Genomic DNA, 23,848 nt, shown 5'->3' with positions numbered 1-23,848 from the left:
AAATGCTGCAATCTCTAGTCCTCTTTAACAAATTCCTATTCTGCTTCACCCCTACAGTAAACTTTTGGAAGTGGCAGAAGCTTACGTTCGTCGTAGCGTTACGTTACGTTCGGTTTGTTTTTTACGCGACTATTTTCACGCGAGCTTCAACATTTTTGCGATTTTTACGTAAATTTCGAAATTTACGCGGTTTTTTACGCGAATTTCGGAATTTACGTGGTTTTGATGTACGCAGGACGTATCCTTCGCGACTTGAGTGTAATTAAAACCTTTAAACAAAAATTTTCCTGAGACTTGCTACCAGTTAATCAAATTATGATCAATTTGATGGTGATGGAAAAAATGCTAATTGTACGGAATCGAGACAACATTGGAAATGCTTATTGGTTACCTGGGTTATTTGTCAAGCAGAATATAACGAAAACAGCAGCTTAACCTCCATGTTAAAAAAAACTGAAGTGGCATTTAAATATAAAAATTGTACCTACTCGAAAAAACGCGAACCATTGATTATTTTGTAATTATTTAGCGTGTGGGTAAAAATTGAAGAAATTTTGACTGAAACTAGCTATGAGTGTAATATTTACGTTGGCAGAATTTCGCGAAGCTGCTACAAAGTTGCTGATTTTTTGTTTGATTTTTGTGCAAAAGAAAGGAGGAAGAAGTATTTTTGCTTTTGTTTTCACGCAAGTTTTGACAATTCGGCATGAGATTTCGTGTAAGTGTGAACAGGCTCAAAAAATCTCTTTTAGTTTCGTAGTCGCAAATCTGTAAAGTTGTTATCGAGATGACAAGTGAGACCCGCTAAAAAATCATTCGCGCCGTCATGGAAAATTCGTCTGCGTCCCGTAGATGGATCGAGAAACACCTAGGAGATCATTCAGGGAGATCCCAACAAACCGGCGACGGTAAGGCAGCTGCCAAAAACTGTAGACAGCTGGCCTGGCGTAGGTCGGGAAGGTGCTGAGTCTGTGCAAGTGTCGAACGAAACTTTCGATTCGCGATGCAGCAAAAAGGAAGCGGATGTTTCCATCGGGCTTGTCCAAAAAATAATGGAACGTGATGGCCTCCAAGTCTTAAAAATTTAAAAATTCGTAAGGCACCAACCCGGAACGACAAACAAAACGTAGTGCAAAACCTGAATTTGGTCGAAATATAGAGAGTGGCTGACGAAACCGAGGTGCGTCGTGATGAAGGACAAGACTTACATACATCAAAGCGAATGCAAGCACTTGTTCTACGGGAATTAGCTGTACAATAGTTTAATCAGCTATTACACAACAAAAATGTGACTTGGGAGGTGCCGGGATAGGAGTTTTATGTTACTATATTATGGTTGGTCATGCCTGAAAAGTTAACGACTAAAATGGTGAACCAATTCGCCACAAAATTCTTGGTTTGGCAAGTCATCTGTGCGTACGGCGAGGTACCATTTACTTAGACGGCTTGCCGTCTTAAGACATAGCCTGATGAGTAAAGTTTCCGCAATTTACTCGGTTGTGAGCAAGCTTGACATGCTCTTTTCGCTCCGATTGTGGTTGTGGTCTACCGCTCTCCAATTCCTTGGGCACCGTCATTGGTGTAGCTAGAGGGGATGCCTAGGGGACCAGGCCAATGCCAGAATTCTGCAGGTACCCTCCAGTAGTTTTTACCATTGGAATTTGAAACCGGAAAAAATTTAGTGTATATGTACCCAAAAATAATTCCCTCCTTATTTTTCTCGTGAAAAAACCAAGCGAATATCAACAGCTTTGTAGTTACGATATTACACACCGAAACCTGCCATGTGAAAGGGACGAGGGAGGGAATCTAATCACAAACGAACGCGAAATGCTTTTCAGGCGGAAGCAGTTCTTCGATGAACACCTCAATAGTGAAGTTGCAAAAGAAGGCCTATGGCCCAGGAGGTTAACCTGGGAGTGCCCATGGAAGATAGTAATGTACCACCACCTGAGAAGTCAAATGTGAAATCGGGTTACTGAAGGCCAATAAAGCCGCTGGTGAGGACCGTCTACCGGCAGATCTTTATAAATATAACCGAGAAACGCTGGCAACGGTTCTACACTGGGTTATATCCAAGATTTGGGAGGAGAAAAAGCTACCGAACAAATGGATGGAAGGAGAAGCCTAACGCTGGTGAAGCCGCCTACAAAGTACTCCCCCAGATCTAGCTACACCGGCTGTTACCGACAGCATGTAGTTTCGTAGGGAATTACCAGGCACACACTTAAAAAATCCGGCAAAATTTACCGAAATTTCAACAGCCGGACGTTCGGCCGAATTTCGTTGGTGCATATCGATATTTATGGATCTTTAGTAACGTTTGGTAACATAAAAAATTTTGCCAGACGGTCGGCTTTTGAGATTTCGGCAAAATTTTACAGAATTCGGTGCTTGTTTTAGTGTGCAGGCTTCTTGGGGGCTCGGGAAACTACTGACCATATTTTTACCATCCGACAGATCTTGCAGAAATGGTTTAGAATAAAGTCCCGAAACGCAACGAGGTTGAGACAAGGTGACGGCATATACTGCACGCTGTTCAGCATCGCTCTTGAGGTAGTGATCCGACGAGTGGTTATCGAAACGAGAGGCATAATTTTTATCTAGGGTAGCCAACTCCTAGCTAGGAACTTTGCGACACAAAACACTAGAGCTACGATCGCCGCCGTACGAAGCTGACAACCTACAAAACCATTTTTAGATCGGTAGTTCTTTACGGAGTTGAAGCCGGGACGCTACTTACGAAGAGCATACGCGCCATTGTCATGTTCCAGCGGAAGGTACTGTAAACGATATTTGGCGGAGTACAGACTGAAAGTGGAGAGCGGTGGAGGCGTCTGAATCACGAGCTACAGGCACTGCTTGGAGAGACTCTCATCGTACATCTGGTGAAAGTCGATAGGCTACGGTGCTCCAGAGAGGTCGTAAGGATGCAAAACAACAATGCGACGAAAATAGTTCTCTTCAACAACCCCACCGGCACCAGGAACAAGGGAGCTCCACGTGCAGAATGGCTCGACCAGGTTGAAAGTAATTTGCGACTTCTGAGACGACTGGGAAATTGGCGACGAGTGGTCCAAAATAGAGATGCCAATACCGAGGGGGTATTTCGAAAACCGGTTTTTCGGTATTGATAAATTCAATACCGGTAAAACCGGTAAAAACCGGTAAAAGCCAATACTAGAAAAATAAATTAAAAAATTGTAAAATTTGTAGAAAATGTTTCCATTAATCAATGGTACTCAATTTTTTGGAACAGCTAATTGACTAGCTCTCTTAAAAAGTAATAAGTACGGAAAAAGTGTTTATCGTGTCAACTATAAAACGAGACAGGCTTTACTGGGAAACTGCATACAATTTGAGTAATACCAAAATATATGGTCTTGTGGTCCAAATTGACAGCTTATTTTCCTACTAATTTTATTAAAGCCCTGTTCTTGCGGAAACATCTGTGATACGTGGTGCCAGGTAATTGAAATATTTACAGGTTTTTCGAATTATTTTGAGTGACATAGAGCATTAGTGAATTTTGAGACACGCATTTTAAGGCGCAGGATAAATAATTGATCAGGAACTGAACATGGTCGAAAAAAACTGCATTACATAGCTCGTTTCACGCGGCTCGCAGTATGAATGGTTCTTACAAGTCAGTTTACGCTCACAGCGATGCAATCTTTGATAGTGGTTTCAGAAAACAGTCATACTGTCTATCCGTTGAGGATTACCAACAACGAGTCAATAACCGAACTCCTCTTCCGTGATACAAGGATACCTCGATATAAGACAATTTATAATTTCAAAAAGTTGTCTTATATCGAAATTGTCTTATATCGAAACATGATTTTTTCACAAAAAATTGGCATTCGCAGTCACCAATTTTGCTCTGTGTTGTGTGTTTATGTTTTTAAACTATTTAATATTGTTTGAGCTATTAGTTGTTTACAATTTTTAGGATTATTTCGAAATAATGAACAAATTTATGGCGCCGCTTTTGGAATGGAAAATGTGCTCTGGTGTCGTTACCAACTATGTCAAAGGGATTTGTCTTATATCGAGGTAAAAATTGTCTTATATCGAATTGTCTTATATCGAGGCTGTTTTATAACGAGGTTGTCTTATATCGAGGTATCCCTGTATGCTATAGGGTCATTCCACGGGAAATTTACAGTCAAAATTTTTTTTCTCTTCGGAATATTTTTTTACGTTCTTTGTTCAAAAAAAATCGACACGTATTTTTGTATTTCGATGTCACTGTTGGAATTCGCAAGATATGATTTTTTAAAGTATTGTAATCTGGAAAAATCACTATTTTTTAAATACTGATTGTAAACATAGTTTGTAATATCAAAAAATGACTTTCTACCAGATGTGTTCACTATTCCACAAGCTTTCAAAATTGGTATACCATACCTCCTCTCGATTGTTTTTCAATAGTTAAATAGTGCATTTTTATAAACAATTGCAATTTTTTCAAAGTTGGAACTTTTTTTTCTCGATTTTTTTTATTTAAAAATATTTGTCCATCTTTCTCGAAGAAGCATGCAAAATTTGGAAATGGAGAAATGAAAACTCTGGAAGTTATGAGTTTTTATGTCTCAGCGCGTGTGTCAATGTGAAGCGAGCGGTTATGCTCAATCGATGTTCTAACCCACGGGCAGCTTCATAACGAGGCCGCCTTTGATGCTGTTAAGGGGAAACCGAAAGTGGCTCAAAGATGGCTGGATAAATGGCTACCATTCGAAGCATGTATTGTTTTGCGCCTTAAAAATGCATCTGTATTGGCAGAGCACGCTTTCGCCACGTAATCAGTGCTTCCAGCGCTGTTATAATGTCCTAAAACTTGTAATTCAATTTATCGATCTGCTGTGTATCAATAAACGCTCAGCAAAACATAATTGCTAATGGAAAATAAATTTAACTGAACATATCGATCATTACGTGTTCATAAAAGCGACCAATGTATAATTTGGAATTAGTTAATAGATATTTGGTTACGCACATATTTCGTTGAACTAGCGATTTCGGAAAAAGCGGCAACACAGTATCAAACTTTCGTCACATCAATGAGCTTTTAAAGAGCTTTCAACTTTCGCCGCATCGATGAGCTTAGAGTGAAATAAACAAACAAAACGCAAACGCAGGAATCAAAAACGCAATCCGATGCAAGCGGATTAATTAAACATCCTAGTGATCCTACGCATTATTCAGTTGCTGCTGTTAATTTTGATTGAATCGGAATGCCTTGATAAAGAAAACAAACCCTTTTTCGGGATGTTTGTAGTCAGTGCGGTTGGCTGCGGATCAGCTGTTTATGTTTGCAAGCTCCGCTATTTGACATATATTACCAATACTAATGCAATATTCAAATAAACGTTTAGGTTTTTAACGAACACATGAGATGTACAGTACAGTGTTTGTCGCACTAACACAATAACGTTAGCCACTTTCGGTTCCGCCTTAAGTGTAACGTGTCGTTGAAGCACGCGTGTTCGTCCTCTCGTTTGCATTAACGTGCGCGCTTCGATATAAAAATTCATAACTTCTAGAGTTTTCATTTCTCCATTTCCAAATTTTGCATGCTTTTTCGAGAAAGATGAACAAATATTTTAAAGTAAAAAAAATCGAGAAAAAAAAGTTTTAACTTTGAAAAAACTGCAATTGTTTATAAAAATGCACTATTTAACTATTGAAAAACAATCGAGAGGAGGTATGGTATACCAATTTTGAAAGCTTGTGGAATAGTGAACACATCTGGTAGAAAGTCATTTTTTGATATTACAAACAATGTTTACAATCAGTATTTAAAAAATAGTGATTTTTCCAGATTCCAAACCTTAAAAAAATCATATCTTGCGAATTCCAACAGTGACATCGAAATACAAAAATACGTGTCGATTTTTTTTGAACAAAGAACGTAAAAAAATATTCCGAAGAGAAAAAAAATTTTGACTGTAAATTTCCCGTGGAATGACCCTATAACATTTTTTAAAGTACTCCGTAATTTTTCACTGAAGATGTTCTGAAGAGCTACAATGTGTATTGCACATTTTCACTGTTGCGCAATATTCTTAATTGTATTCTTAATTCTTAAAGTCACTATCTTTAGATTTAGATAAATATTTTCCGTTTGTTAAAATTATATAATTGAGCTGTTATTTTCAGAACCTCGAATCTTTGAATTGAATTCGCCCTATACGTTAACAAATCTGAACGGTAATGGAAGCTTCTTGAGTTATTTTTTCATTAAATTTACCATGTAAAAAAGTACCGAAAATCCCGGTTTTTGATCACGTAAAAACCGCTATTTCGGTATTGAAAAATAACACGGTAATACCGGTAAAACCGGTAAAGCATCCCTAATTATGACTATATCATCTGCGAAGCCAATTATCTCAAAAATCTAGCGCTGTCAACTTTTGAAGAAGATCATCAACTACTAAAGATCACAATAAAGGTGATATTACGCCTCCTTGTGGGCACCCTTTTACTGCTTCAATGCTTATAGATGAGCTTCCAAGGTTTGCTGATATCTCCCTTTTTGATAACATTTCGCTAATCCAGTGGATCCAATGGATATAAAACCAAGTTTCGTCATAGCCGTAATCATTGAATTATGAGATGAATTATCAAATGCGCCTTCTATGTCTAGGAAGGCAGCTAGTGAAATTTCTTTCGCTTCAAAAGACTTAATTTTTTTTACAACAGTTTGTCTCCGCATGTATTAATGATTCAAAAGGGAAAATGTGTTCTCATCATTAATTCTAATGTTTCCTTAGTTGAATTAGTAAAAGAGCCGTCCTCAAGTACGTCTTTCCACCGATAGTTGGTTCGCTCCAAACGAATCGACGATGTTCAATCAATTCAGTAAGCGTAATTCATAAAAATGGAAAAAATTTAAGTATAAGACAAATCAAACCTAGTTAGGGTAGACGCACCATTAGTGGTGGTAGTACCAGTAGTGGTGGAAACTCGAATTATTCCATTATTTTTGCAGATTTTGGTACAAGTTTGATACTTATCAAATAATACTGTTACTGGCAGTTCGATACTTATCAAACTTGTACCAAAATTTGCAAAAATAATGGAATAATTCTAGTTTCCACCACTACTGGTACTACCACTACTACTGGTGCGTCTACCCTATTAAAACATAAATTGAATAATATTGGGAGAAATCTGAGTTGCAGCAATCAATGAAGATAAAATTAGTAGAGAAATAGAGGCAAAAGTGATGTTATAGAACCTAATTTACCAAGTATACCAGGTATACCAAGTGATTAAACACTGACGAACTGACATGACACATAGAAGAAAATCCTTTCAAAACCATCGCCCTACACATTTTGCTTGCATACTAGCACCATCTGTTATGCATGTTGCGGAGTAGCTTGCATTTGCAGGGCTTCATGCTGTAGAGTTTTTACATTTGTATGGTTTTAAACAGAAAACTCGAAGCAACACTCGCGCGCCGCGGTGTGGTCATGTTGCAAAATATGCTTTTTTGAAAAATGAATAGTTTTTGATTGGACGATGGAAATAACGCGAGTGTCCCGTCTGTCTGTCCCAAACGAAAGCGGTAAATGGAGGAATCCAAAAGTAAATTGATTGCCATTGTGAATATTTAAATTGTTGGTAGTAAGCACTTTAGTAGTCGAAATTGATAAAATTTTCTACTCGAAATTTGAGTTGGTACACTTCAATGGCATTCTGAGTAGTTTTAACCAAATTATAGCTGAATTCAACCAATTTGTAGGTAAACCTGCGATATTTTGGCCTTGAAACCATTCCAAATGACGATTTTGAGTTTCCCGACACATACGAGCCATAATATAATGGATTACACAGTCTCACTTCAGTTGGTCCAAATTTAGATAGACCCGGGTCATAATGGGTTAAATGTATTACTGATATGTGCTAAAATGAGAACTGATAAATATTTTAACTTGACAGGACACTAAATTTTCGGTGTAGTGTCCTTTCTCGTTAGAAAAAATCTTTAAAACTTTTATCCCAATTAAATGTACTGCAAATGTTAGTTATCATAGAATTGACAACAAAATCAATTCGTTTGAATGGTTAGATTTTTAGCTTTGCATAAATAACATCAATTTATTAACAACATTTCGCTTTGCTGTTGTCTGGTCCATCACAGTACGTATGAATATTTATTTATTTATTTATTTATTCATTCATTTATTCAGCAATCACATATTCTTGAATACATTATATTCTTATTTGAATAAGAATAGTTGCATCAGAGTCGCATCCGGTTTCCGTTATGTGATTCATATATACTAGCATAAAAAAAGTGCAATAATGGACTTCCATAAAATAAAAACCTATTTTCCTCTCAATACCTTGCCATATACGTGCCAATTTTTCACCGACTGCATGGCAAACATTTTCGATTCTGCTTGATCTTTTGTACAAACAATCCACGTATTGTTCCAACCGACAAACCGGCAGCCACTGAGTCCAGGAATGTACTTCAAGGCACGAATTCAACGCATCAAAAGACCCGAACCATTGTGCCGAGTCTTCGTTTTCCATCTTTTCGCATACCGGAACAATCGCAGTTAAACTGCAGATCCTTATCCGGCTCTTCGCTTATCCGGTACTGATTATGATAAAGCTTTCCCACCGCTCGCTAGCATCACGGCTTCTGTTGTCGACGACAGAGAGTGGTTCAGCTTTTCCGTGTTCTTCCATATACAGTAAGAGTTATAAATGCGCCGGATCGCACAAAGCATCGCTAGCTTGGGGGGCTTTCATCCTGTTACGCAAAAACAGATTTAAAAATACTTCGCCAAATTGCAAGCAGGTTCGGAGGGAACGTACAGTTTTAGTGCGGTTCAGTTGTGCTCTTTATACTTCTCTACCAAAACGTTTGTACTTTAATGTTTTAAGAGAAAATCAATTTCCAGGCAGGGCACACAGAAAACAAAGAAAAGTCAATATTATCTTTTTGCTGAATCAACGCAACATGTAAGCACTACACAGCTCACCGGAAGCTGCAGACTGAAACCGATGGAAGCTAAAGATCAGACTTTTATAATAGAATGCTCACTGACATTCTGCTCTTTTTTTATTTTTTGACTAACTTCTGCAATACCAAAATGCCGGTGAATAACATTTACCGGTGATGGTGAAAAGAAGTGGGAATCACATTTATTATGAAAGTTGGTATTTCTAATAAAATTTCACTCCTGTGCTGTATGTATAGAATTGGAAGATCCGTGTCGGGGATACGAAAATAGATGCAATTATCCCCCAAGTCCAGGAAGCGACTGCTGAACTGTCGTACGGTATGCCGCTGGAATTGAACGCCTGGGGCGTTATAAACATTTGCATATTTTCCTCGCTTCCATTACGCTAACCTCTCACGGGTATCTAATAAAATGGTAACTTGTATGAAACTAGTAATACTCCGTGAAGGCGAACGGAATTTAAAACACATATTTAAATTTCCGGTGTCAGGAAGCAAGCGATACATGAATAGAGCATCCGATTAAGCCGAAGGGCTCTGCAAAGCAACTCTCAGCAGCACACATTTGAGTCTTGAGTCAAGCGTGGTTGAAAGTTTCTAACCAGAGGACTTTTTTTGAAGTAATAAATCAAACTAAAACTGGAAAAAACTTACTCTGCAAGCCTTCCGGTGGCTTTACTATTCATTGATTCATTGGCAATTATTTTATCCCAAACTCTGTTTCATTGCCTTGGATCTGCTGTTTTTTTTTTCGATTTTAAAGTCCTCCATTAGCCCGAAAGCAAAAAAGGAAAAACTTCTCACACGCCGTGCGCATAATCTATGCAGTTCCGAAAGCACCAACACATCACCAAAGCTGTTCATTGCGGAAAAGAATGTCGAACTTACATCAAAGTTCATTCAAAATTGAAAAACTTTCAACCAAAAGTAAACGGGTGGCTGTCGGGTCGTTAGAAATGCATCAAAACTTTCTACGCTGGTTACAAGCGACAGGCCATCAACAATGTTTTCAATAGGTCCAGGTTCGGACAAGAAAGTTCCGTTCCGTTCTTCGTCCTGGAAATCCTCTGTTTTTTTTATTCTATGTTTTAAACTAATGTAACTATCTAATAGTAATTTAATTCCTTTTTCTCCTCTCCTTGCAGTGTTACCCAACAAAATCCAGCCACCATCAGCAGCAGCACCGGATTACTACGCCAACCTCCTACCGGGCCGAATACGAACTATCCGGTTCGTACGTATCTCTTGAATGTCCATCTCCACCAGGACCGCCAGCATGTCTAACGTCGGACACCCGACGAGACCCACAGGCTCGGCTGGCTCGTTATCTGAAAACCTTGTACACCGAGCTGGCTCTGAAGGAACCCGTCCTGCCGACCTGGGTTCAACCGGTGGCTCCCGGTGTTCTTTGTCCGGCGAGACTCGAACCCGAACTAAGACTGCACATCCATTCGCACGGTCTGAACGAATGCATCGCGGTCGATCAGGTTCTTGCAGCCGTTCAAACGAAGGATGGACCATTCCTGGAAGCGCCACGCCGGGTGCTCATCGAGTGTCCTCCGTGGGTTACGCGTAGTGCACTGGCACTCCGGTTATTGTACGCCTGGAGTCGAGATGCACCATGGCCTCCACGAGGTCAACCTGTAGCATTAGCACTTTTTATACCACTAAACGAACTGAAAGGATCATTAGCGCATTACATAGGCAAGGAACTGCTACCTCGTGGTTCGCCAAGTCCTTTCGCGTCCGGTTTTGGTGGTTTTAGCGCTGCCTGGAATTCACTTGAATCGCTCAAAAGTAAGCTTCTCATTGTACTGGATGGTTACGATGTTCAGAATAAATCTCGGAAAAACAAAACGGTGCAGAAGGATGTCACCGACCTTCTGGAAGGCAGATTGTTCCCAGAAGCAAGAGTCGTTTTAATTAGTGTAACCTCTTCGTGTGCTGAGCTGCTGCCTCTCATGCAACGTCACGTAACCTTCGAAGGAATTGCCTGGGGTCGGTCGGTTTCCCTGCTTGGCGGTGGACAGTGGGGTGCCCCCACCCGTCTTATTGACTGCGTGCAGAACTGTCGACATCTAAGGAACATCGCAAGGACTTCGCTGGGTTGCCTATCCATCGCGGCTATCTACAATTCCAACGGAGGTGATTTGCTGACCGATGAAGTCGACGTTGTAGCATCTGTGTTCAACTGTGTAGCGGCCAACTCTTCACATACACAGGTGACGGAACTTGGAAGACTAGCGTTATTTTGTTTGAAAACCAAGCGTTCGACAGTCAGTTCGACTGAATTGAAAATGTACTGCTCATCGCCTGAGACAAATATAATAGGATGTTTAGATAGGGCTCCAGTATTCGGTAGAACTGCCAAGAAGAAGTCTGATTTCCAATATACAACAATCTGTCCGGGAATTGCTGAGTTCTTAGCTGCCAACTATCTGGTCTCGCTCGCTAGCCGACCTGGGCTTCTCGCAGCAGAAGTTGCAGGTCTCGCCATTGGCGATGAGGTTGAACCTGAAATCCTTAAAGTATTAACATATGCGATGTCCCTATTAGGACCCCGAGCTCACCTGCTTCTATCGAAGCTTACGCCGCTTTGGTTAAGCCCGCAAACGATATTCTCTCTGGCACTGGCCGGTGGTGAGACGGAAGCTAATCTCACTGCGCTCTGCGAAATTTTAGGAATCTCAAAGTCACCACCAATTCCTCCACTGGAAGCTAAACCAATCTGGGTGCAAATCAAATCATCTCCCTCAGAATTGCAAGGTTGGGGACTAGCCGTCAAAAGCCCAACCTGTACGCTTAAAAACCTAGAGTTGGTGTATCAGATTGAAAAGAACATGCTTCTGGAATCGCGAAACGTGATGGACATATTCCTAGATGCGCTATCAAAAAATGAAAGTGTCACGACGCTTCGGATCACTTCACTGATCGAGAATGATGTTCGTGATTCCGATATTAATTTTCTGGCTACTTGCATATCGAAAGCTGTACTGAAACCTAGATTGGAAAGCTTTGAACTGATACTTACCTTGCTGGAAGAAGACCCACCAATTCTGAAACTGCAATCAGTAGTGACCGGTCTGTGCAGGTCCATCCCCCGCCAACCGAAGCTTAGTAATCTTATATTGGATCTCGGACTTTGTACGTCGCAGTTAGTTCAGATCTGCTCCATGTTGGAGAAATGCCCGCACGTCACCCGCTTATCATTTCCCCATCTTCGCTGCGAACGAGGAGCTGTTGGTGCACTCGCTAGTTTGCTCATGGCACGTCCTCTTTCATATTTAGCATTGGCATCAAGCTGGGGAGCACGAGACGATCCACCGTCCTCCAGTGGTGTCAGCATGGGATCAGGTTCCGGTAGCAGCTCCGGAAATTCTGGTCTTATCAAGCAATCCTCATTAACAGGAGCCCCATCACCACGATCGTATCCTCCCGGAATATTCTCATCACTGCCCCGTGGTGTCCTCAATTCCACTTCCAACATGGGTCGCTCGGCTACACTGCCCCGTCAACCGATGGAAGGTCCGCCAGATAAACGCAGTACGGATTCCGTAATCTCTCGAACTTGGTATCCAACACCAGCTTGCGATGGAGGTCCCCATAATTCTGGAACACTTCACGAATTACTACTTGCGGCACGCGACTCGTTCTCTCGCCTCCATGGACTTGATCTTAGCAAAGCGCAACTATCTCTTGAGGACTCCATGTGTCTAGGGGAAACCGTTCGGGTTTCCACCACACTTCACTCGATTAAACTGGAGGGCGCTTCTCGACTGAGCGAAATCCTGCCAACGGTCCTAGGCGCTAGCGAGTCTCCTAGTTTACAAATGTTAAGCCTGGGATCCCCCAGAATCGCACTGGAGGATGCCGCCGTAGGAATGTCTGCACGTGCCTTGGGTAGTTGCATTACACTAAGACTGCTTAGTTTAGATGGCTGGAGTTTCAGGATAGAAAACGTTGCCACATTGGCCTCCGTACGCGGCTTTCTATCACTCACTTCGATTCGTGAGCTGGGTCTCAACAACTGTCGATTGAATGTACCGATGTTCAAGAGTGACCTCATCATGACGACATCCGCGTACGAGTGCCGCTCGGTGGTGAATCTCAAAATGGGAAATGCTCAGGTAAGTTGAAACCACAGACAAACAGACACCACTCTTTGTCAATCAAGTGTTTTATAAGTGGCCTTCGTCTCCTTTCGTTAAAAAGCAACACTTTGGCTAATACGGAGACATTCCCAAATAACACTAAATGGTACAGTGAGTGTCTGTTTGTCCCTGTTGAAACTATATTGTTTCAATTTCCGCAACTAACAGTTCGTGGATTTTCAGATCATTTTTGCCGATCATGTTTCAATGAAAGGACCCCATGTATTACCGTACCTAATCGGATTCGTGAACCTCAGAGAGCTCGATCTGTCCGGTCCAGCACGCAGTGGTCTAGGCAGCAATTCTTCAACACCGCTGATTCTCTCCGATAAAGATATAACTAATTTCTTCTCTACTCTCAATTCAAACTTCAGGTGCGTGGTCTGCTTAGGTCTCGGTTTAAAAATCAGTTAATTAAGTAATTCTTTCCAAACAGCTCACTAAACACTTTGAAAATTTGCAACTGGATCATTCATCTGGATGACGCTCAACGTACGCTCAAGAGTGTCGCGAAGCTGTTCCGACTGAGCCCGATAAGTCATATCAAACTGGATGGTATCCTCGTGCTAGATCGGCCGAAAAAACTGCGAATAGAATCGCTGTTTATGCACGCGATGCTTGGCTCACTTCCGTTGCTACGCTGGATGGGACTTACCGTTACCGGACTGAGCGAGGAGCAGATCACGGCCATCGGCAGCTATTGTGCCGATATACGAGGAATGGAGATTGACATCAGGTGAGTTAGGTTCTAAATCTCACCAAATCTCACAATAAAGAGTCAGTTCGATAGAATGTTAACTAATGTCAAAAAAATCTATCAAGAAGACTGACAATTCTGCCAAAAGTTGCGAAACTCTAACAACAATGCTATCTGCCGACGGAAAACTTTCCGTCTGACATATGCCAGTTGAACAACAATACCGACGTCGGCAACGTCCAAATGCGGGTCCGGGGGGAATGGGAAGGAATGTTAGTTCAATACTTGTTGCTACGAAAGTTCAGGGATTACTAAAGACCTCTGCATCTTCACAAGCATTTCAGGAAAGGTATTATTGTTAGTAGAAGGGGGAATAGATCAGGATTCCTCCTAATGGACGATGAGATCTGTTAACGGAATCTACGCGAGGATTCGGTGTGATTTCATCGAACTTACTTACTTCTACCACCAGAGAGCTGAGGTGGATCTTGCCGTATCAAGAATTGCTCTCCAAGGTACTCGGTTTTGGGCGGCCCAACGCCAATTCGTTGGGCGTCTCAACACACGCGAGCCGGCATCAACCTGGTCGAGCCATCTAACATGTTGGGCCCCTCTATTCCTAGTTCCGAAGGGGCTCTTGAAGAAACCGATTTTACTACACAGTCATCCGGCATGCTTGCGACGTGGACGACCCACCATAATCTCCTAACTTTTGCCAAGTGTACGACGGGAACCTCTCCAAGTGGGCCTGTCGTGGTTCATAGGCCTACGCCACTCTCCGCTTTCCGTCTGAATCTGCCAAAATCAGTCTGCAACACCTTTCGTTCAAATACGGCACGTGCACGTATGTCTTCCGTAAACAAAGTTGCTGTCTTAAGTCTGTAGAAGACTACCGGTCTGATTAGCGTTTTGTACCAAGTCAGCTTTGTGTGGCAACGTATGCTTCTTCATCGAAGCATCTTGCGGAGGGAACAGTAGGCTTGGTTTCTAGGCTGAATGCGTCGTTGAGCCTTCTTACTCGTATTGTTATCGGCGATGACCAGAGATCCCAAATATATGAACTCATTAACCACTTCCAATTCGTCGCCGTCAAGTCACTATTCATGGGAGATGAACGTTTTCTCTGGAGATTCTTCCTATCAAAATATACGATTCACTACGTTACGGACTATAAAAATACTTTATTAACACAACACAACTATAAAAATACTTTATTAACACAACACGTTAACCCTCCGTTACTCGCACTGTTGTATTTTGTACAACGCCTGTGAACCGTTAACTTCATCTCGGTATATATCGGGATTCCAGCAATGAAGAAAATTAATGTTTTCAGCAAAGTTGATCCGCAGACCAAGATCTTTCAAACGGTGGAACAAATTTCATAAGTTTTTCACCAAGTGGCATTAGTACTCGAGTTAATTCTGTTAGATTTTAGCATGCCCATAAGTTCGAAGTTGGCGCGAGTAACGAAAGGTTAAAACGTGGTGCTCGCTCATTGTCGGGAATCGAAAGAGAACAAACGGTCCGACTGACACGACCGCTTCATGAATACTCTTGACAACTTGAGCAATGACACAAGTGACATAGATCCGAATGACAGTTACCTGTCGACGATGTGGTAACTTCTGGGTTAGGGTTGCCAGTGTTCCCAACATCTCCCTCCTTAATACCTGCGGTACGCCTGGAACCATTGGAGCGATCTTCGGTTACAAGAAGAGCGTCTAGGTAGCTGGACCACAAGAGATGAGTGGATTAGAGATTCTGTAGATGTAGATGATGATGTTAAGCTTTGACTACTGGATGCTGTTAAGGCCAAGGGCTGACCTACTAGTGACCTTGGTGATTCGGGTGGTTGCGACGTAAGTGCCAACACAGGTGATGAAAGGTGTGATAGCTTCCACTCATTTAGCAGAATGTTCATTGGTAACTGCTTCGATGACTGTTTTGTCTGCTCAATGTCTGGTTCTGACGGAATTCGGACCAGAAGCTGGTTTATGTGGGACCGAATCATCCTCTTGCTGTTCAACAGATGTTGTACATGACTTTGCCGACTTTCTCTGCCACATTTCCAGGCGCCCAAGTCCACTTGTTGTGTGCGTAGACTTTGGCGTACACAGCTGCCTTCGGTGCGAACTTTCTCTGTTGGTTGGTTCGAGCTTGACCTGCGGTGTCTTGAACCTGTTGCTGAGTTGCTCGCAGAAGATCCATGGATGTTCGCAATGGTCTACCGTACATTGCTTCAGCCGGCAGTTTCCCATCTGGAACGCTCGGATTGGATGTAGTCCGATACGAGAGTATAAAAATGTCCAGTGCTAGCCTGATCTTTCGTTCTCCCTCCAGAATTCTGCGGACTACTCGTTCTTTCAATTCTTTCTCACAATTCTTTCGCCCTGGCCGTTAGATTGTGGATGGAAGGGTCCCGTGGTGGTATGTTGCATTTCCGGATGGCTCTTGTGCAGTTGAGTCAAGTACCTTTTCCGGTAGATGGCGGAATCACGAGCCTATCCCCGAACATAATGCAATCCTGGACGATGAATAGTCCTTGTTGACGATCGTAGAATCGTCGCAGCAGCACGCTGTCTTGCGTGTCGAGTTTGGATGTTAGCCAGCCGTCTTGAACGAAGCTGTAAACCTTTCGAAAAACTGTATCGGACTTTGTAGTTTGTTTGAATCCCCCTGTTGCAGCCTCTACTCCGGGTGGCAACCTATTGTATTGTTACAGGCCCCGGTGAGTATTAATGGTGATCATGGTGCAAAAAATTTCATCGACTTCAATGTGCAGAAACGCGTCAGGCAAGTCGAATGTACTGAACACGGTGCAGTCACACAGCTTGCAGAAAATGGCCTCGTAAGGTACACTGGTTCTCAGGACCAAACTGGAACTCCTTAGTAATACCATCTAGTGAATCCAAAATGGCTTCGACTAGTGAATTGAAAATGCCTTCTAGATTTTATGCAACAAAGGCGCTAATGGTTGATGACACCGCGTGCATCGCGGAAAAGGGCTTCCGGCAAGTGCGGAAAACTCTGCTGCTTGCGGGCAGATCCGCGCAGTTGCTGGAGAAACGGCTGTAAAAATTGAACGATGTCGTTGATTGATGACATCGCGAAAGAGCACTTCCGGCTGTCGCAAAAAACTCTGCTGCTTGATTTTTGTACGAGTTTAATATATAGATGCCCATATTGTGCATTAAAGGATTGTGTTCTTACATGTGAGAAATTCATAATTTCAACTCTTCAGCTAATTTAAATGATAGACCTGAAAAGGTCCGTTTGTTAATCGCAGATTGTTAATCAGATAGGTTATTGGTGTGTGGATTAATGGTGGGAATACTATTTACCGGACAAACGCTACTGGTAGGATCTGTAATCAAGATAGACTTGTATGTGTACGATGTTATGTTATGATGATGTTATGTGTCGCAAGCTAGCTGCTTGCCGATGTGTCGCCATCGAAAGCCGCTGACCGACTGACGATGCGCACCGTAAAGCAAGCAATGTTTCAAATACAACCTTTAAAATTATGTAACGGATGTGACTCGAAAGCTGCCGTCCCCATGTGCGCAAGCTAGCTGTTTACCGATGTGTCGCAAGCTAGCTGCATGCCGATGTGTCGCCAACGAAAGCCGCTGACCGAATGACGATGCGCAGCAAAAGGTATAGCAGCCAAAACCATCGTTCGCTGGCGGATGAGTCGATGGATACTTCGGTTTGTTGGCGTCTCGCTAGAGTAATTTGGATGTCTTCGTTGCCTTATCCGGGGAAGCAGCAACAGCTAAAGCTCAACAATTTTCGATCGGATTCTAAAGGGCGTAAATTAAATAAGGAAGCTTAACCCATAGCTTATCTCGTATATATTTCTGTCATCCGTGCTAGGGAAGCATTGACGTGGAAGGTAAAAAAATGAAAATAATGAAATAATGAATATTCGTCTAATATTTTCTCAATTTTATTAAACGTCTGTTAGGGAAACATGCAATCTACTGTGTTGTAATGGGTTTTTTTGGAAAATTTCCAATCGATTGATACCAATATCTCTAGAATCTATTGACGGATGAGTGAGTTATAAGCGTGCAAACTATAACCACTTTTCGTTACATGTTCCCTTTTCGGTTTTTTGAAGTGCGCCCCCATATAGATAGAATAGAAATCAAAGACGTAGTCCTGAGTCAAAAAGCGGACCTAATGTCCGCCTAATGTTGCAGAACATACTAAAATAAGCAACTTTGCTGAATATAGTAACTATCTATCTCTTCCCGATCAGGCAAACGTAACAAAATTATAACAAATCATGATATTCTGTTACGACGGTTTTTCTAACATGATTTGTTATAATTTTGGTCTCGTTAGTAGTTAAAATATCAAAAATTCTATCAGAACTTATATGCAGCCGTAGCAAAAATGTAACAAAATTTGTTATGTTTAGAACAAAATTATATCAAAATTTGTTGTAATATATCTAACAGGTTTTGTTATAATTTTGTTAAAATATAGCAAAAACTTCTTTGGCTTTATCTGCTATATCGACATTTTATTTCGACGAAATTGTCAAAAATAGACAACTACTTTCGACCACATTCACAAATAGCACAGAAAAAAACTTTGATACATTTTCAAAAATTGCTCATCATTCAGCCGGGACTGAACTCACGACATATCGCATAGAATGCAGCCGTCTTATCCCCTATACCAGAACTACTCTTGAAGGAAAGAAGATTAAAGGCTTATATGATTTGGCCGATAGCTTATTCGGAGTTGTCAGTTTTTGATTCAAGCTGGCTATAAATAGATAAAAAGCGTTCGGTGTTCGGTCCAAAACCGTGATCAAGAAGAAGAAATCGAATCCGTTCAAGGGGGCATAGTACTTTTTCAATACCAAAAAATCGAATTTTTTTTATCAATTAATTCGAAAGATTAACCCATTATGACCCAGCGTATGATATATCATACCTCGTCTTCAAAACCTGTTTACTGCTGAATTTCAACAGTTAGCATTGTTAATATATCACTACAAGAGAGATAAGACATCAATCTGATGTGTGTGTGATATAATTTGTCAGTTTTTGTCATTTCATCTGTATTTTCAACAGTGCAAATTTGTGACAAATGGCGGAAAAAAAGTTGAAAAAATGGCGAAAAAATTTTTGTCTCCAAAACGCATGAAAAAGTCTACATTTAGTGACGAAACATTACCTGACATGTAAATTAGTATTTATATGTAAAGTCTATCATAAAATTCGATAAGAAATCTGTAAAAAACTTTGTAATTTGTTGGTTTGAAACTGAGCCTATAAAATATTTAACCTCGGATATTTTGGCCTTGAAAGCATATGTGGTTGAAGTCGTTTGAATGAATTTCGAAAATTGACAAAGTTTTAGCTATTTGTACTGCGCATGTCTGGAACGATTGCACAGCGAATAAAAACTTCAATGTCGAATCGAATCGTCTAGCGCGGTATCGACAAAAAAATATTTGAAATGAGGCAAAAAATATGGTGCAAAAGGTATTACGCCCCTTTAATCCGTGTTGCACCTTTTTAAGAATGTTGTACAATGTGCCATCAAATACATAAGAAAATAAGGCCGTAAAGTTTTTTTTTGCAATGAGCCTTACGCGTATATTTCAGCTTTCGTGTCTATAGACTTTTCTGCTCATTTTGGCAGGACCCGACCACAGAAAAGATTAAAAACAACTACGAACTTAATTATTCAAATGATGCATAAAAGAAACTATTTCTCAGTAACTATGTGACTTTGTACTATGACTTTGTTATTATGTAACTTTGTAAACAAAACATAAACCGAGAATATTAGTGTTAAAATTCCATTTTAGATTTCAGTTCCAAGCATCTAGCAACAAAATAAAAGTTTGAATAAACGAAAGATTCTCCATAAAGTACATGCCATAGTTGTAGCATTGACTAAAAAAATTGGTTCTCTCATACATGAAATTCTACAACGACGTTCGAAAATAACTCTTTAGGTTATTTAACCAAAGACTTCTGTCAATACGTTCTGTAATTTTTGATTATAAAGTGTATGAGGTTCCCAAAACGTGACTTCACAGGAGCGGTGCGTTACTGCATCGAGTATGTTTTAGATTAGACAATTTTTTAGCGACATGATTATTACGTTCTGACTTGAAATGAAAAACCTGACAATATTTGGTTCAAATCCGTGAAGATCGAAACATCTCGGATACTTCGCGCAGAGTTATCCTAATACGTATTATTTAGACTTTACATTTGCAATAAGTTGAGAACGACATAAGAAAAAAGTTTATGTGACATAATTTGTTCCAAATTATGCGAAGAGATCTCCAAAAGAATCTGAGAGAAAATCAATTGAAAAATGCGTTATTTTTGGATAAATTTTTTTATCGCTCGTTAAGGGAAAGAGATAGAGAGTTACTGTATTTAACAAGTTATTACAATAGTTTGCTATAACGTACAAATGCGTAGTTTTTGAGGCATAGTGTTTTTGGAGAAGTTTAATAATAAAATATAGTGCATCTTTCTGCAATCTTAGAGTGACCGTGAATTCACCTATTAGGGTGATACAAACTTTTGTTCAAAAACAACAAATTTTCTCCAAAAAGTTACAGAACATACTAAAATAAGCAACTTTTCTGAACATAGTAACTATCTATCTCTCACCCGTTGTGAAATATAGTGATGTGTTAAAAAAGAGCACTTAAAAATCAATTATGCTCAATAACTTTGCACACTATTTATTTATTGCATTTAAATGTTCCACAAAGTTATTTAGTATGCTAAAATACACATTTTCTGTGAAGACTGTTTTTCACTAAGATGCATATTTAATGAGCATAATGAAAAAATCGTGTGCAAAATTATTGAGCATAATCGGTTTTTAAGTGCTCTTTTTTGACACACCATTATATTTCGCAACCGATAAGAGATAGATGGTTACTATATTCAGCAAAGTTGCTTATTCTAGTATGTTCTGCAACTTTTTGGAGAAAAAAAAATTTTGAAATTTAAAAAAAAACAAAAGTTTGTATCACCCTAATAGGCGAATTCGCGGTCACCCTTAACGTCCAAACACAATGCATACGGATTTTACTACGTTGCGGCAATTTGACAGTTTTTCCATGGGGTTTCTGTCAAATATCCGCAACGTAATAAAATCCGTATGCATTGTGTCTGGGCCTTTACAGTGCAGAAAAATGCGCTATATTTCGGAATATTTCTTTGCGTTACACATGTTTGTTAAACCTCAATTCCATTAGGCGAGTTTGCGGCTTGTTAGCGAGTTGATTCTAAAACCCGCCCAGTGTCATGGTATCAACTAGCTAGCTATCTAGGGTTTATTTCTAATTCCCGTCGTAGTAAGTAAAGCCATTCTAATTTTCATCATTTGTTGGATGAATTTAATGAATACTCCAAAAGTTCTTGTGCTGATTTGACTAAAACACACTTACCTTCCGATTCGTAAACTTTGAAATCACTGAAAAGCGATTAATAAAGCATATTATTGAAATTACGCAACTGACTTTATTTCTAAAATTCGTCGTACTGTTTTAAAATCCGTCCATCCAAATTTTTCGTATAAAATTGCTATTATCGTCGCTGAACTATGACAGTCGACAAACAACAGTCAATTTAATAACTTATTGGTGTGCATTAACACACAATCTATTGATAATCTCGGTAAAAAGTTCAATACATACTGACAGAAGATATGCACTCGTCACAGCCCAACCAACCACTGCTGGCATCTTTTCACTTCTGTCATTTCCGAAAGTGAAAGAATCCCATTTTTCATATCCAACAGATTAATTTTTACATTTCATTCTCGCTCTTTTCTCCACATAGACTGTGCGATTCAACGATCGAAAATGCAAGATTAATGACTCACTCGCTTGGATTGGACGGAAAATTCGACATACGGGTGTCAACGTTCGGCACGTCCAACAGCATCCTGATCCACATAGAGAAAACCTCCACGAAAAGCCTCTCTCGCAAATAAGGAATGGAAACGTAGAAACCTTGCTAAGACCCAACTGCTAAGAGCGACGAAAGAAGTCAAACTGATTGGCGATGTTCATCGAAAAAGAAAGTCAAACCAAAATCCTAGATAATTGAATCAGAGTGACAATAGTGTCACGCACCAGTAAAGACACTATCTTTTATAAATTCCTACAACTTTTACGATTGTCACTAGTCCACAAAAGCGAACAAAATAAATTGCGCTATCAAAAGTGTATTAAAAGAAATGAAAACATTGGTGGAACAAGGGGGGTGGTTTACGACAAGAAAAATCGACTCAGTTTCCTAAACTTTGAGGAAAAAAAACTATGATTTGATAACTATTGGTAATAAAAACTTGAGTCTAAACCTCCCTAGAAATGAACGCCAATTCCCCCAATGAATGAAATCTAATGTTTTTAGGTATCACAGCGTTATTTTTTAACGTTCAGTATCAAAATTTTGCCTAATATAAAATTAAAAATCAATAGAAATTTTGTCTTGGTGGCCAAATTCTTGTTGATTGGTGAAAAAAGACTTTTCTGGGCGAAACTACTACCCCCTGGACGCATTTGGAGTTAGGAGAGGTTTCATGTTTTTCCGATAGTCTTGAAATAGCAAATATCTCTTAAAAACGATCATTCAAAGTACGTGCAAAACCGACTAAGCTTGTAATTCAATGTCATACCTTCTTTCTAATATCGTGTAATTTTCGTTCCATCGTACTCTGTTCCTGCTCCTCTGTCTCTCTGAAATATACTTTCCTTAGTATTGGAAAACGCTTTGACCTACAGTCAAATAACAAAAACTTGAATAAAGACAATAGAAAATTTTTCAAAATAAAAGTTAATGTCGAACCAAAAACAGTATAGAAGAAAATTAAATTCTAAAATGTCAAACCCCGCGTGCAGCCCAATTTGGCTGACTCCATTTGTCCTTAACACAACGCAGACACGAGGCCATTTTGAGAAACCATTACATAAGCGTACAATCGAGTTCTATTGATCGATGAACGGCAGACAAAACCAATATTCGAAGTGCATAAACAAACCTATTACTGCTAATTTAGCACATACAGACGTTGCATTCATATTATGCTCAATTGCATTTAAAATAAACAAAACAAAATTTTTCCTTAACGATAAAAGGTAGAGTTTTTATGTAAAACATAAAACATATATTTTAAAACATATAACGTCTATTTTGAACACTTTTATATTGAATAATATATTTTTAGATTTAAATACTCGGAGTTTTATGATCAGACTAAAATTTCATTTACAACAAGCAGAAACTGTTTGCGATAAAAAAAAATTAGAATTTGAAATTCTTACCCTAAGCTAGATAGCAAATGGTTCAAAACTACCCAAAGTTTATGGGCTTCTGTTATTCGCAGGATTTTTATAGGTTAACCGAGTTTCGAATCCGTTAGCAAGCCGAGCGGTCAGTTCACATTTTAGCGAGAGATTCATATAAAGGTCGAGTTATTTAAGAATTGAATGTTCTAGCCCTTAGCGTACGCGTAGCGCACGAGTGCAATTTTTTGCATAACTCATAAATCTAAATTATTTAGGCCATTTGCGCTAATTTGTTAAGAAAAAAAAAATGTATTTATTGGAAACTAGGTAAAGTTGTAAGGTAAAGAGTGCAACCCCATTGTTGAAAATCCAAACCAATATAATCAGTGTAGTGTGTTTATAACTGAAAGTACATGTAAGTAAACTGCATTCAAGTCGATTGAAAGTGTATTACATTCATTTTCAAATTGATAGAACACCTTCGTGGTGCAACGTATTACTGTTAATATTGTATGACTATATGCCTAACAATGATGTCACTCAGTATAGTTATCGTGTTGAAAATGAATCCAAGCTGTTGAAACATACTAGCTGAAAACAAAGTTAGAATCTAAACACTATTATACACGTCTTTTAGCTGAATTTGATAACAATATTTGACGGAAAAAAAACAAGCCAAAAGAGATCGTCTTATTCTGGAGAAAAAAAGAACAACTGTCTTT

The 23,848-nt window shown here is 39.8% G+C and overlaps 1 protein-coding gene across 1 annotated transcript in view; it reads left to right on the top strand.

Annotated features, from left to right (window-relative positions):
- The window catches only part of LOC128745481 (uncharacterized), a 200,646-nt gene extending 177,624 nt beyond the window's left edge, over positions 1-23,022 (top strand). The window contains exons 5-8 of the mRNA XM_053842555.1: positions 10,132-13,113; positions 13,321-13,511; positions 13,574-13,873; positions 21,676-23,022. Coding sequence (XP_053698530.1) covers positions 10,132-13,113; positions 13,321-13,511; positions 13,574-13,873; positions 21,676-21,829 — 3,627 coding nt within the window. The 3' untranslated portion in view covers positions 21,830-23,022. The remainder of the gene's footprint in view (positions 1-10,131; positions 13,114-13,320; positions 13,512-13,573; positions 13,874-21,675) is intronic.
- The last annotated feature ends 826 nt before the right edge of the window (positions 23,023-23,848 follow it).

This window comes from Sabethes cyaneus, chromosome 1, assembly GCF_943734655.1.
Source record: "Sabethes cyaneus chromosome 1, idSabCyanKW18_F2, whole genome shotgun sequence".
NCBI lineage: Eukaryota > Metazoa > Arthropoda > Insecta > Diptera > Culicidae > Sabethes > Sabethes cyaneus.
This window is presented reverse-complemented; position numbering and strand designations above follow the sequence as displayed.